This window comes from Mobula hypostoma, chromosome 12 (assembly GCF_963921235.1).
Source record: "Mobula hypostoma chromosome 12, sMobHyp1.1, whole genome shotgun sequence".
Lineage (NCBI taxonomy): Eukaryota > Metazoa > Chordata > Chondrichthyes > Myliobatiformes > Myliobatidae > Mobula > Mobula hypostoma.
The window spans coordinates 45,929,122-45,943,847 of record NC_086108.1 but is presented as its reverse complement, the minus strand read 5'-3'; the positions used below and the strand labels follow the sequence as shown (position 1 = coordinate 45,943,847).

Sequence of the window (14,726 nt, the reverse complement as noted above, 5' to 3'; positions counted from 1 at the left end):
TGGCTTGAAGCTTTGTCTGGTGGCCTGTAATGGACCAGCAGATCGCCATGCACTGTTCACAAGTCGACACGCCCAGAAGAAAGGTGTCCAGAGGTGTCAAAACTAATTCCTGCAGATCCAGAGTCAATTCCTACAACCACCATGGAGGCGGCAAAGTCTCATCCACCAAGCAGCGTGACCCCCGGCCTTTTCAGGAAAGACAGTTTCCCACAAGAGTAAAAAATTTTCCACAGCAATTAAATCTTTAGGCCTGAATGGGGCAATTAAAAATTTGCTATTATATACTATATAATAGTTATACATTATATAATATATAACATTATATAGTATACTGTGTATACTGTTGAGATGTATTCTATATTGAGTTAGACTTTATATAGCTAATCAGGGAGGAGTGAAGAGCATTTAGTATTGAGTAATATTGTAAATATATTGTTTGATTAAGCATTCTTTGTTGTTTACATAATTCATTACGGGTTATATGTAAAAGTACATAAATGGCATACGTCTCTGTGCCACCAGGTCATATGAGCGTGCTTCACTAGAAGTAAAAATAAAGCGCACACTTTTTCCCTCTCTTTCTTTTGATTAGCTTTATGTTTTGGATTTACAAAACATAACATTTAGGACTGAAGATCTTGTTTGATGACTGCAGAAGGCAACGTACAGTCCATGATGTGGTTCTGACACCACAGGGAGAAACAGGAAAGAAAAAGAAACCTATGCTTCCTGGGAAAAGTTGAGCAAAATCATAGTTGCCGTAGTAATAGGTTATCAATGAGGTTGTGCAGCCAAGTCCACTCTAGTTTCATCAAAGGGCAATTCAGTTCATTTCACTCTTTGCTTTTTGCCTGAAAACACCGCACTCAGAGAGTGTAGCTGTGTGGAACGAGCTTCCAGCAGAAGTGGTTGAGGCAGGTTCGATATTGTCATTTAAAGTTAAATTGGATAGCTATATGGACAGGAAAGGAAAGGAATGGAGGGTTATGGGCTAACTGTAGGTCGGTGGGACTAGGTGAGAGTAAGAGTTCAGCACGGACTAGAAGGGCCAAGATGGCCTGTTTCTGTGCTGTAATTGTTATATGGTTACATTTATTGTGAGTTAAGACTTCTCATGACATCTCTGGCTCTTTTGTCAAATAACCTAAATTTATGCTGTCTAGTTTTTGGCCCTTCAATCACAAAACTGTGCTTTATTTACTGCATATAAACCCATCCTCATTTTTCAACTTCTCTTCAAATTTTCTATCTTTGTGCCATAAGGAGAATAACCCTAGCTTGTCCAAATAATTCCAATTCCTCATCACTGAAAGTCAACTGTACCCTCTACTTAATCTTCATATACTTCCTAGCATTAGATTACTAGAGGTTTAACAAACAACTGTGCCTTTCTCTATTTATGAAACCCAGCACTCTATATGCTTTACTAACTTGGCCTTAATAATTCTCTCTTCATACTTCTTTACAACAACAATAGTTAGCTTATGTGGTCTCTCCTCACCTCTTTCTTCTCAACACTGAACCTTGAGTATCCACCTACAGCACTAATCTGATCACCAAGCTTTTCTTTACATAACTTTTGTAAGTTTTGTAAACTCTGCATATTTTCCATCATATGGAAATTTTGAAATTGGGCCTGGTATGTTTAAATCAAAGATTTAATCTTCTTGAAGATTATGGTGTAAAGATCCTATGCTATAATGGTATTGAATATCTCTTTTCTATGCAGAAATACAGATAAACTTATTCCGTTGATACACTGTGAGAAGCACATGGTGGCCTTAAGTTTAGCACAGTAGTTACTTTCATATTCACTCGAAGGCTTGCCCTTACAGATTGCTGCTCCTTCTTTTAGGCAAACTATCAATAAGAATGCTACGGCAGGTCTTGTAATAAAGCTGTGGGCTAGTAAGTGCAATTAGGTTTTTTAAAAAAGTATTTGCACAGTGAGAAAACTGCAAACTCTCCATCTCCAGCTGCCTCTGCTGGGCCATTTCTGAGGTCAGTTCATATTTAATCACACTGGTGTGGCAGGAGGCATGTCTGGATGACCGATACCTTTCCCTGAAGGGTGTTATAGTTGATAACAACTGTCAGTTTCTGGATAGTTGATACCAAGGTTATTTTTTTAAATTCAATATGTGTGTAATTCCTTGTATTTAAATTCCCCAGCTGCTATGGGGCAGGTGGGGAACTTAGTCAAAGTTTGGGATATTACATATGCTTCTATACAGCTATTACAATGGAGTTATCTCCCGGTACACTTGCTTCTGTAATGTAGAGACTTCATCAAAACAAAGACTATTTTACTTACATTGGTTGCTGCAGGCAACCAAAAGACAGACTGATCTATAAAGCTGCTTCGAAGACCGAGCAGGCAGAAAGCTAAACAGCTAATATTAATGAACTAGAAAAAGCACACAGATCAACCTAACTAAGTGAGAAAGCCAGAGTTACATCTTTGCAATACCCCCAAATTTTTCAAAGACTTTTTATCAAAGACTGGGCCATTGTATATTTTCTATTTAAAATGGTGAGGAAAATGGCAAGAAAACTGCTATCTCTGGTGATTTTTTAGTTAAAGAAAATGTGTATGTATAACTCACTAGGTATCCCAGCATGGCCTCATTTGTCTCACTATCTTACCTTCTTGTAAAACTCAGTAGAATTAATAGCAGCATTTTGATTTTATATTTACTGCTTGCCTTCTTCCAGATACTGGGCACTAATTGGTGCTCTTTCACTTTCACTCTGCGTCATTCAAAGAGCCTTATTCACCCTCAGTATCTGTCAGCACCAAAGGGACCTTCCTCACCTCGGGCAGACACAGTATTACTTCTTTCCAGAACTTGGCACTGCCAACCACATTGAACACATTCTTGCCCAAGATCAGAACCAATGTCAGCAAAGTTCAGCAAAATCCAGCTAAATCCAGCAAAGTTGCACTCAGGTTTCAGACCACAGCTGTTAAACCTCAAAATACAAAGCTGCATTAAGAAGGAATCAAGAAGAGAGTTTGCTTCATCTGAAATGAACATAGGAGTTCCTTAGAACATTTGCAGAAGATGCCATTCTGCAGAGAGGAACGTAAGCAATTACTGAGCATTCTAGCTGGCAACCTATTAAATGACTTTGGGAAGGATAATAAAATTCAAACTTAAAGTAGTAAAACATTAGATACATGTTTATCATACAAAGCACAGTCTTGGATTTCAGATTGAAACATGTTTGAAGTGTCTGTGTTTAGATGTTTCATGAGTAGGCCTCTACTAAGAAGAAATATGCAACTAGTTTCCTGAGTGTTTTGCAGTCCAACAGCAGATCTAGTCTGTTTGGTGCAGTATGGCCAGATGTTTAAGAGGTGGGGAAAACTTACTGCAGGGTACACGTGGCCAATCTGCCCATTCCTTCCAATTTGGGTCTCCTCTATTTCTTCCTCTTCTGTTGTTTTTCTATAGACTGGATTGTCAAAGTTCATACTTTTAGTGTTCTTCTTTCTCCAGTTCCTCCATATCAGAAAGCCTCCCAGGCAAACCAAACTAATGATCACTGAAAAGAGCGATAGAAATTACAATTTAGTTGATCAGTACAGTTTATCAGTCAAAACACAGAAGAAAGATTAAGCAACACACATCAAAGTTGCTGGTGAACACAGCAGGCGAGGCAGCATCTCTAGGAAGAGGTACATTCGACGTTTCGGGCCGAGACCCTTCGTCAGAAACATTAGGCAATCGTTTCTTATTAAGGATCGTAGCTTGCTGCCCCTTACGTGCAGGAGGGAGAGGATTGGGGGGGTGAACTTTGGGGTTCTAACATTTAAACTGTCATTCAGTCTTTGGGGGCACCCCTCTGTTTTCGTGGATGTTTGTGAAGAAAAAGCATTTCAGGATGCATATTGTATAAATTTCTCTGACATTAAATGTACCTTTGAAACCTTGAAGCACTACATATAGAATTGATCAGCCAATGATGAGAACAAAATTCAAAGCTTAAATGTGTCACTGATTAATATAAATGATTGGCTCAATACATCTACTCAGACTAATTGAAAGTACAATCAACTTTTTACAAAATAGTTAATCAGACTGGTAGGCCACTACCCTCTCATTTCTGTGATCTCACTTTGATCATGGATGGGATCCAGCATTGATACACAATCAGAAAAGGAGTCCAGCCGGGGTAAGGAGAGAAGGGGAGGTGGGTAGCTGGTGTGGGAAAGAGCTAGTTATAACCATAAGGATTCTTCAGATGTAGTTTTATTTAATAAAAAACTGTGGCACCTTCAAGCAAGTCTATACCTTCTTCCTTGGTTTAACTGTTATATCCATGCAAGTCATTAAATGTCAGTGGGTCACAACCTCTAATCTAAAACTTAAAATGGGTTCTGTTTAATTCCAGTAGGAACTTCAGCGAAATTGAAAATTAAGGAAGAAGTGTTGACACTAAAAAGGAATGGAGTGACCTCAGGTTGTAAAACTGATGGTTTAATGTTGATGCCTCCCATGCATCATTTGCACCTGGTGATCACACCATAGTTCAATATGACATCACGTTCGATCTTTTCCCCCCCATTACGGGCAGCTATATATGGAGAAAATATCAAGATGGATTCTGGTATTTTTGATTTTTGAACACTTGCACATAATGTAGTTTGTTAATTTTACCAGGACGTCCCGATATTTTGAAGTATCAAGGCATCATATATCCAAAAATATTATCACTGCCATCCATCACTTGATATTACATTAGCTGACACTTCTACTTCTTTTAAGTACCTGCTGTAAAGTTATGTGTCAAAGGTTTGCATTCATTATGCCCCGCATGCATTTCTGATTCTATTCATCTGAATGTTTTTATTTGATCAGAAAAATAATCCATAGAAAGAATGTGCATTAAATTAACAGCACCAAATCTAGCCACTTGACCAAACGGCTACATTTTGTTCCACATGTCTCTGCTCCCATTACCACTTTAGCTAATCCCACTGTCATATGTTCCATTCTCTGTTGTGCAATCTGGCTTCACCACAAATGAATTTGTGTAATTTGCCAACATTATCCACGTAGTTCCACATTTTAACCACACTTGCATTTCCACCCCTTCCCATAGTTCCCCACTAAAATTATTAGTCATGAGCTTAAATTCACTATGTTTGGGTTATCCATCTCTATATTTATGCAATCAAGACCCTTGATTTTGATACTTTGACTTTTTTGATCAGTACCTCATAACATCACAAAAGAGGCAGATAATCTGGCATGAACAGAAGGCAAAAGTAAAATTATCCTTGGCCAATATTATCAGCACAAATTAATTGGGATTATATGGGTTTCTGAATCTTTTCAAGGCACTGGTTGTCAAACAAGTCTCTTCTAACAGTTACTGTTTAGGCACAGCTAATTAACTGTCACATAAGCACCAGGAGCAGGGTAGAAGGCCCTTGAGATTTGCTCCACCATTCTATATTAAAACTGATCAGATGTATGGTCTCAGCCCCATTTTTCTACCTGCTCCCTGAAACCCACAATTCTCTTGTTTAGAAAGTTATCTCAATCTTTGAAATATTCAATTACTCAGCATCCATATATCTCTGGAACAGAGAACTTCAAAGATCTGTAACCCTAGCCTAGATTGACTACCAAGGGAAACATCTTTGCGTCATCACTCTTGTCAATTGTGCTTAGAATTTCCTGATTCAGTGAAACCATCTTTGAGTATAGGGCATCTTGTTCAAATCACAAGACAACTCCTCAGTTACTCGATGAGCCATTCCATCTTCCATTCAGCTGAAGTATCACCAAGAGCATGACAGAGCGCAGATTAGTGTGAAGAATGAAGATTATCTGTCACATATATGTCATTTGCATCAAATCAAATAGGCAAGAATTGTGCTGGGCTGTTCAGAAATGTCGCTTACAGCGCCAGCAAAGCACGTCTACATCGTAATAACACTAACCCATACGCCTTTGAAACTGGAACACCCGAAAGAAACCCAGGCAGCAGCAGGGGGAATGTACAAACTCCTTACAGTGGTGGGAATCCAATCCCCATCTTACTGCCGACGCTAACCACTGCACTAACCGTGCTTCCTGTAATTCATAAGGTAAATGAAAAATATGGAATGCTTCACAAATCTGCACGTCATCTTTATGCAGGGGCCATGCTAACCTTCTCTGTATAGTTCCAACTTTAGTATATGTGCCGGCGAAGCGAAATGCTTGACATGAAGTACTATCATTCCCGTGGAGATGTAGAAAGGAATACAAAAATGGTCACAATCTTTTAATCCTCCACAGACTGCTGTAGCTCAGCTGATATGGCTGCATTTAGCACTACACAGGAATTCTCAGTTTTCAGGGAAAGAATACTTCCTGCTCCATCATAGGGACTCGATGATACAGGGAGCTGGTGACAAGTCTTTTATCTTTGTGACCTGAATTTGATGGCAGTTGTTGCAAGGTTATCTGTGAAATAGGGCACATATAAGGCTTCATTTTGCCTCTACCTAGTGGCGTCTGACAGACACATTAGGTGCACCAAGTTAAAATCTGTATTCCTCTTCAGCAAGACAAGAAAGAGATCATTCAACAAACAAGAAGCAGTACATCATAATTACCCACCTATAGGAGTGACAATTCCCACAATAGCATTGGTTGAAGTTGACTTCTTGTCTTTTCCCTGGTTGGCTGCTGGTGAGAAAAGGGAAAAAAAGGTTAGCACACACAAAGTGCTGGAGGAACTCAGCAGGTCAGGCAGCATCTAAGGAGAGGAATAAAAGGTCCGTGTTTTGGGCAGAGAAAAGGTCTATGCCAACGGGTATTTGAATGTTGGTACATGAACACTAGTGCAGAAGGAACAATTGCAAGGCCTATGCAAGTGCAGACACTGCTTTAGTTTTGCAATATTTTTGGAAAGTGCTGGAAAAGCTGTCAAGAGCGAGAGTGGAAGCAAATCGAGTAGTGGTGAGGCAACATCAAGCTTTGATCTTAAAAGCTCAGTCTGGAACATGACAGGGAAATTGAGAGGGATGACTTGTACCAGCTCCAAGGTATGGGAGCGGAAATGGCAGATTATCTGAAGAAATAAAAGTCACATGTGGAGGGGAGGGGAGGGGAGACGAGAAATTCAGTTTCCCATTAAAAGAACAAAATAGTGGATTTGAGAAGGAATAGATGCTAAAAATCAGGCCTGCCTCACACCCACACTAGATGTTATTACTTCAAATGATTTCCTACATGATTAAGCAGACCACCAAAATGGAATGTGCTGATGTCAATCCTCAGCCCCTTCTTTGCACAAGCAGAAAGCAGGTGGCCAAGTTGAATGGAGTATGAAATCAAGTTGCAAGCTTCACCTCGGTGTATGATATGAGCAGCAAATCGGAAGAGATTTATACCAATAGGACTTACATAACGGTGAGGACCTGTTACTGCGGATCAAGCTGTCTGCGTCAGTGCTGTTTGCCTCAAAAGGAAAAGGCCACTGAGGGCCTCCTGTGACACTGTTCAGAACCACTGCACCAGGCATTGTAGTTGTATCTGCAGGACCCCAGACACTGGAGAAAGGCGCGTCGGATTTTGGAGTTGACTTGTTGCTGGTCACTGAGGGAAGCCCTCCAACTATTATAAAATAAAGGTAGACAGAACTATAGACTGTGAAACCTCAACTTCAATGTAAACAGCTCAAAGCAACTACACAAGGCAAGTCGGGTTTGCAAGCAATATGAATTATATAGAATGTATAACAATGCAAACAGGTCAGTGATTTGCACAAATCATTTTCTGTTACTCTTCATCTAGCCCTTTATTCATACAACCTCCTGATTGCTGGTTTCAAGCTTTCTCTTAAATGGGAAGGTGCAAGGTGCCTTAACCTTCCCTGTGGCAAAGTTCTAACCATTCCTTAATTAATCAGATACAGGTTTACTATTATTGAAAGGTCATGAAATTTGTTGCTTTGCAGCAGTAAGTACAATATATAAATACACTGTAAATTATAATAAGAAATATATTTTAAAAGTTAAATTAGTGCAAAAAGAGTGCAAAAAAAGTAAGGAGGTGTTCATGGATTTGATATCCATTCAGAAATCTGATGGCAGCAGGGAAGAAGCTGTTCCTAAAATGTTGAGTGTGTCTCTTCAGGATTCCGTACCTCCCCTCTAACGGTAATAATGAGATGCAGACATTTCCAGAGTGATGAGGGTCTTTAAGGTGAATACTGCCTTCTGAGGCCTCATCTTTTGAAGATGTCATTGATGGTGAGGAAGCTAGTGCCCAAGATGGAGCTGGTTGAGTTTACAACTTCTGAAGATTTTTTCTGAAGAATACTTACAGATATTTCAACTTTAACAGTTAATGGGCAAGAAAATGTCAAGGACCCAGCACAGGTAAACCAGACTAAACGTGCACATAAACATTGGAGCTCATTTCTGGAGCAGTCAGGTACTTTGCTTTGATTACTCATGCACTGACCCCATGTTCTGCCAGCAGGACACCAGCCACAGTTCGAACTTTCCTCGAAGACCAATTCCAACAAACTGGCTAATTCAGGAGTATTGGCACTCCTTACTGGGAACCATTCGTCTGCGCAAAGCACTCCTGACAACGGGGACTCTCCTTCGAGTGGCATTCCGCAAGCATCTTCCCTTGTGCTCCGCTCCACACCTCCTCTTCCAACACCTCCCATCCCAAAAGACCAAAACCAGACTGCTGTCCTTCAGCAACCTGTTGCCGTTCAGCTCTCTCGAATGATCCATACCATCCCACTGGGAGAATGTTACAACATGTTACCAAGAGAAACGGAATTGGCTGACACAACATTCCCAAGTTGAGCAAATGGCTCCTCATCTCAGCTGAAGCCAAAACAGTAGTCTATGAAGCTTAACTAACAGAGCACACTCTTGTTTGCAGAAAACTGCCAAAATAAAATGCCTAACAGCATAGTGGTAGAAATACAATTTTAACCAGGGAATTACATGTATGTTGGGCCCAGGATAGATCCTCAGAGATGCTGACAACCAAGAACTTAAAAGTACTCACCCTTTCCACTGCTGACCCCTCGATGAGGGCCAGTGTGGGTCCCCTCGACATCTCCTTCCTAAAGCTGTTTATGAATTCTTTATTGCATTTATTAGTGAGTACCTTATTCAAACCCTTTAATAAACCTAAAGAATCCTGAAGGGCTTTAGCCTGTGAAGGCACTCCATTCTTAAAAGCTGAAAAAAAAGCATAATTAAAATGAGCAGAAAAGATACACATACCTCTGTAACACTTTCTCATATCGTGCCCAAGTTCCATATCGTCAGGGCAGGCACACGTGTACTTTGGAGAGTGGTTGCTGATTTGGGGAGCAGGCAAACACAGATACTGGCACCCTCCCTTAGTTGTACTGCCATGTACACAGAAGTTTACAGCTGGTTAAGCATAGAAAGATGTTGAGGTTAAAAAAAGACAAAATTTGGAAAAAAGATGCTCCATAAGATTGTATAGGCAACCACCACAATGCAGCAGTTTCAGTTACTGAAATTAACCCTTATGCAATTCACAAAATTTGGAAATACCAGGAAGTCTGGGAAATGGAATAAAAATTTGCTCTTATGAAATATATGTTGAAGGAGAAACCAGAGGGGAAATTAATTAACAGAGATTGGTGTTTCAACTCATATTTCTTGATTTGTGCAGATGATGAGATTTTGTGTTGCAGGAAGTCAAGAAACAGAGTGTTTTCTGGGAACACAACATCACAATGTGGTGGCTGCCTGCATAACATTTTGATGAAGCAGATTCTGACTGGAGTTACCTTTGGGTTGTTTTAGTTCATGAAGAATGACAACGTCGTGTACATTGTTCAGGTTATTTGCAAGTAACATAATATCTTCCCCATTCAGTCTATTTGCACAGTAGATAGAGTCATGCTCATTGTCAGTCCAGTAAATCTTGTCCTGTAACAGAAAGGTGATGTAGTAAAAAGCAGTCAAAATAAGTGAGCATGGGAACGAAACATCAAACACGTTTCAATATTGGCACGTTTTTCTTGGATCTCGTACAATGTTGCTCCAGTCATCTGCAATGCTGAGGTGCGTTCCCTCACTAATAACTAGTGGCTGTAGTTTATTCTCTCTCTTTAATATTAACACCTTCCACTACATTGATCTGAAAGGTTGAAAGATCAAACCGTGCAGAATCCTTGTGATCTTCGGGCCACCAACTGCAGCAGTTACATCTTGCATTCGCATTTCAAATGCAATTCAAATGCTGCGCCAAGCATAACTTTAAATTAGAATTGTTTCAATGTTGATCCCGGTTATGAACTGCTATTATTTTGAGATATGCAAAAACAGCACAAATAAAAATATTGTTCTAGAATCAGAAAACCACATCACCAGATCATGATGCAAAATTAAAACAGCCAATATAGTAACCAAAGTAAAAACCCAAGACATTGTGGCTCTTAAAAACTGTCTTTGAATCGAAGATAGGAAGAAATAGGAACCAAGCAGGAAAACCTGTCAACCTATCAAGTGTCACTTGCTTCAAACTGTACCCCTCCAAACAGCAGAGGAGAGGATTTGGCTACACTGTGAAACTCTCAACAATACTAATGAAATTCTGAAACCTTACTGAAATCCTCAGCCAGTCATTATCTTACAGATAGGAAAAGATGGACAGAGAAACTAAAATCTGGAATCAGGATTGATATTACTGGCATATGACGTGAAAAGAAAAACAAATACTGAGGCAGTGTTCATGGGCTCATTGTCCATTCAGAAATCTAATGGCAGAAGGGAAGAAACTGTTCCTTAAACATCGAGTGTCTCTCTTCAGTCTCCTCTCCCTCCTCGATGGTAGCAATGAGAAGAAGGCACGTCCTGGGTGATGGGGTCCTTAATGATGGACACTACCTTTCTGAGGCATCGCCTTTTGAAGATGTCCCTGATGCTGGAAAGGCTCGTGCCCATGATAGAGCCTGGTGAGTTTGCAACTTTCTGCAGCTTTTTCTAATCCTGTGCACTGGCCACTCCATACCAGACAATGATACAACCAGTTAGAATGCTCTGTACTGTACATTTGTAGAAATTTGCTAGAGTCTTTGATGACATAGTAAGTTTCCTCAAACTTCGAATGAAATATAGACGCGTCATTCCTTCTTAATAATTGCATCAATATGTTCATCCCGGATTGATCTTCAGAGATCTGGACATCCAAAAATTTGAAACGGTTCACCCTTTCCACTGCTGATCCCTCGATAAGGACTGGTGTGAGCTCCCTAGGCTTCCCTTTCCTAAAGGCCTCAAGCAATTCCTTGTTCTTACTGATGTTAAATGCAAAGTTGTTGTTGTGGCACCACTCAACTAGGTGATCCACCTCACTCCTGAACACCTCCTTCCTTGTCACCATTTGAAATTCTGGTAATAGTTGTGCCATCAGTAAATGGATAGATGGCACTGAGCTGGGCCAGGCCACACACTCACGAGTAGAGAGAGTAGGGCAGTGTGCTGGGCACACATCCTTGAGGTGCACCAGTGTTGATTGCCAGTGGGGCAATCAGACAAGACTGAATAAAGTCCATTACTTCCGTTGGCTAAAGTCCTGCTGATCAGAATTACAGCAAATCTGTGTGAGCTGTAATTATATTTAAACCCGGTAAGGCCTAAAGAAACTGACAACATATAAGCAAAGTCCAATTCAAAAATACTGTGCTTTGGTATTGAATGAAGATTAAAGAAAATAAACTAGTGATCTTTCGGCTTTGATGCTAGCTACGAGATTAAAATGACACAGAAGGTACAAGTTTTACCTCAAACACAGCAAGTGCAGATGGGTGAGTCAAGTATTCTTCTGAGAACAGCAATGTTTTTCTGTTGCCACCATTCAGGTCAACGCTGGACAGCTGGTGCAGTTTGGAGTCAACCCAATACAACCGTTGGTTCAGTAAATCTACAAGTAGATACCATCCTCCAGTTACTACAGATTTCTCAGCTCCTTTCGACAGCACTTAGAGCTATTTTCAATCCGAAATTTAATAACGAATATTGGAAAAAATATTACCCAGCTTTTGATATAGAATAGATAACCTCAGATTAAATGCCCACTATGTACACAATTCAGTATGTCTCAAGTTTCTTCAGATTATCTACGAATCTAACTTTGTTAGTTTTTACAAGTCTAGGAATCTATTGTTTACTATTTTGAATTTAATGACTGAGCTCTGCACAAGTCTGCATGGACAGTCCTAAATATTAACTAACCTTTTAGGTGGACAACAGTTCCTCCTTGTTTCAGTCTTAATCGGCCTGCCCTTTATTTTGAGATGTAACAGTTCAAAGCTCCTTAGCTAGTGTAAACACCCTTCCTGTATTTATCCCGATAAGCTCTCTCAGAATTTTGTACATTTCTATGCAGTCATTTCATTTTTTGAACAGAGGCCTAGTCTACTCAATCTCTCCTCACATGCAGGCCAACCATCCCAGGATATAGTATGGAGAATCTCTGAATCACTCTATTTATTATACCTATATATTTCTTCAAAGCTGCACAAAGCTTCCAGGTATCTCTTACCAACATCCTACTGAAGTGCAGAGACATACTTAATTTTCTACTCAATCATTTTGCAGTGAAGTATACCATACTAGGATCAGTTAAACTGGATTGGGTGTTATGTGATGAACCGGAGGCAATTAGGGAGCTTAAGGAAAATTGCAAATGTCACTCCACTCCTAGAAAGGAGGAAGGCAGCGGAAAGGAAATTATAGACCAGCTAACCTGACCTCAGTGGTTGGGAAGATGTTCGAGTCAATTGTTAAGGATGAGGTGATGAAATACTTGGTGACACAGGACAAGATGGTACAAAGTCAGCATGGTTTCCTTCAGGGAAAATCCTGCCTGTTGAACCGGTTGAATTTCTTTGAGAAGATTACAAGTAGGATAGATAAAGGGGATGCAGTATGTCGTATATTTGGACTCTCAGAAGGCCTCTGACAAGGTGCTACACATGAGGCTGCTTACCAAGTTAAGAGCCCATGGTATTACAGGAAAGTTACTAACATGGTTAAAGCATTAGCTGATTGGAAGGAGGCAGCGAGTGGGAATAAAAGGATCCGTGTCTGGTTCACTGCCAGTGACTAGAGGTGTTCTGCAGGGGTCGGTGTTGGGACCGCTTCTTTTTATGCTGTATATCAATGATTTAAATGATGAAATAGATGGCTTTGTTGCCAGGTTTGCAGATAATATGATTAATGGCGGAGAGGCAGGTAGTGCTGAGGAAACAGGAAGGCTGCAGAAGGACTGAGACAGATTAGGAGAATAGGCAAGAAAGTGGCAAATGAAATACAATGTTAGAAAATGCATGGACATGCACTTCAGTAGTAGAAATAAGTATGTGGACCATTTTCTAAACGGGAAGAAAATCCAAAAATCCAGGATGCAAAAGGACTTGGAGGACCTTGTGCAGAACACCCTGAAGGTTAACTTGTAGGTTGAGTCAGTGTTGAGGAAGGCAAATGCAATGTTAGCATTCATTTCAAGAGGCCTAGAATACAAGAGCAGGGATGCGATGCTGAGGCTTCATCAGGCACTGGTAAGGCCTCACCTAGAGTATTGTGGACAGTTTTGGGCTCCTCATCTTGTGCTGATGTGCTGGCATTGGAGAGGGTCCAGAGGGGGTTCACAAGGATGATTCCAGGAATGAAAGGGTTTTCATTTGAGGAACATTTGATGGCTCTGGGTCTGTACTCGCTGGAATTCAGAAGGATGAGGGGGGATCTCACTGAAACCTTTCGAATGTTGAAAGGCCTAGACAGAGTAGATGTGGAAAGGGTGTTTCCCATGGTGGGAGAGTCTAGGACAAGAGGGCATAACCTCAGGATAGAAAGGCGTCCATTCAAAACAGAGGCGCGGAGAAATTTCTTTAGCCAGAGGGTGGTGAATCTGTGGAATTTGTTGCCACATACAGCTGTGGAGGCCAGGTCGTTGGGCGTATTTAAAGCAAAGATTGATTGGTTCTTGATTGGACATGGCATCAAAGGTTACGGGGAGAAGGCCAGGAAATAGGGCTGAGGATGAGAAAAAAAAAGGACCAACCATGATTGAATGGTGGAGCAAACTCAATGGGCCAAATAGCCTAATTCTGCTCCTATGTCTTATGGTCTTATACTATTTGTCATCCTAACCACTTGCTGTGGCTGTACATTTATTTTCAGTAAATTGTGTACAAGAATATCCAAGTCCCTATGAACATTTTTCAATTCAACATTTTTAATTTCTCTCCACTGAATTTTCTACAATGTTCCTGAATCGCGCAACATGATAGAAATCGTACAATCATCTATTTTGTCTACATCCTCTTGAACCTATTTGCATCCTTAATTTTTGGGTCATGTGAAAACTCATTCAATGTAGATTATGAATTGTTGAGACTTATCTTTGCTTTTCAATAGACAATAGGTGCAGGAGTAGGCCATTCCCTGTGATCATGGCTGATCATCTACTAGCAGTATCCAGTTCCTGCCTTATCCCCATAATTTCACCAAAATGTAAAATATTGCTGTGGTACCACCTACCTAATGTGATTCCATTTGGCCATTCAATATTCTCCTTGACTAGAGACTGACGATCAACCCCATTTAGTCCAGCTTTCTCGATCTTTGCAGGGCTGCCCCAGTCAGACCAATACATGAACCTGATTAAACAAGAGTCAAAAGGTATGAGAGAACAAGAACAGTGGTAAGA

General features: G+C 40.4%; 1 protein-coding gene and 1 non-coding gene across 5 annotated transcripts in view; both read right to left on the bottom strand.

Moving 5' to 3' along the window:
* lrp8 (low density lipoprotein receptor-related protein 8, apolipoprotein e receptor) overlaps positions 1–14,726 on the bottom strand; it is a 121,706-nt gene that overhangs the window by 4,031 nt on the left and 102,949 nt on the right. For 3 of the 4 annotated variants that reach the window (XM_063063968.1, XM_063063971.1, XM_063063970.1), the window contains 7 exons: positions 14,558–14,676; positions 11,797–11,936; positions 9,799–9,940; positions 9,260–9,412; positions 7,410–7,619; positions 6,621–6,689; positions 3,377–3,549 (listed from right to left, as the gene is read on the bottom strand). In XM_063063968.1, coding sequence (XP_062920038.1) covers positions 3,377–3,549; positions 6,621–6,689; positions 7,410–7,619; positions 9,260–9,412; positions 9,799–9,940; positions 11,797–11,936; positions 14,558–14,676 — 1,006 coding nt within the window. The remainder of the gene's footprint in view (positions 1–3,376; positions 3,550–6,620; positions 6,690–7,409; positions 7,620–9,259; positions 9,413–9,798; positions 9,941–11,796; positions 11,937–14,557; positions 14,677–14,726) is intronic. The other variant, XM_063063969.1, reaches the window with a different exon arrangement.
* Positions 6,111–6,215, bottom strand: LOC134355290 (U6 spliceosomal RNA). The gene has a single exon (XR_010020014.1). It is a non-coding gene; the product is annotated as a U6 spliceosomal RNA (small nuclear RNA).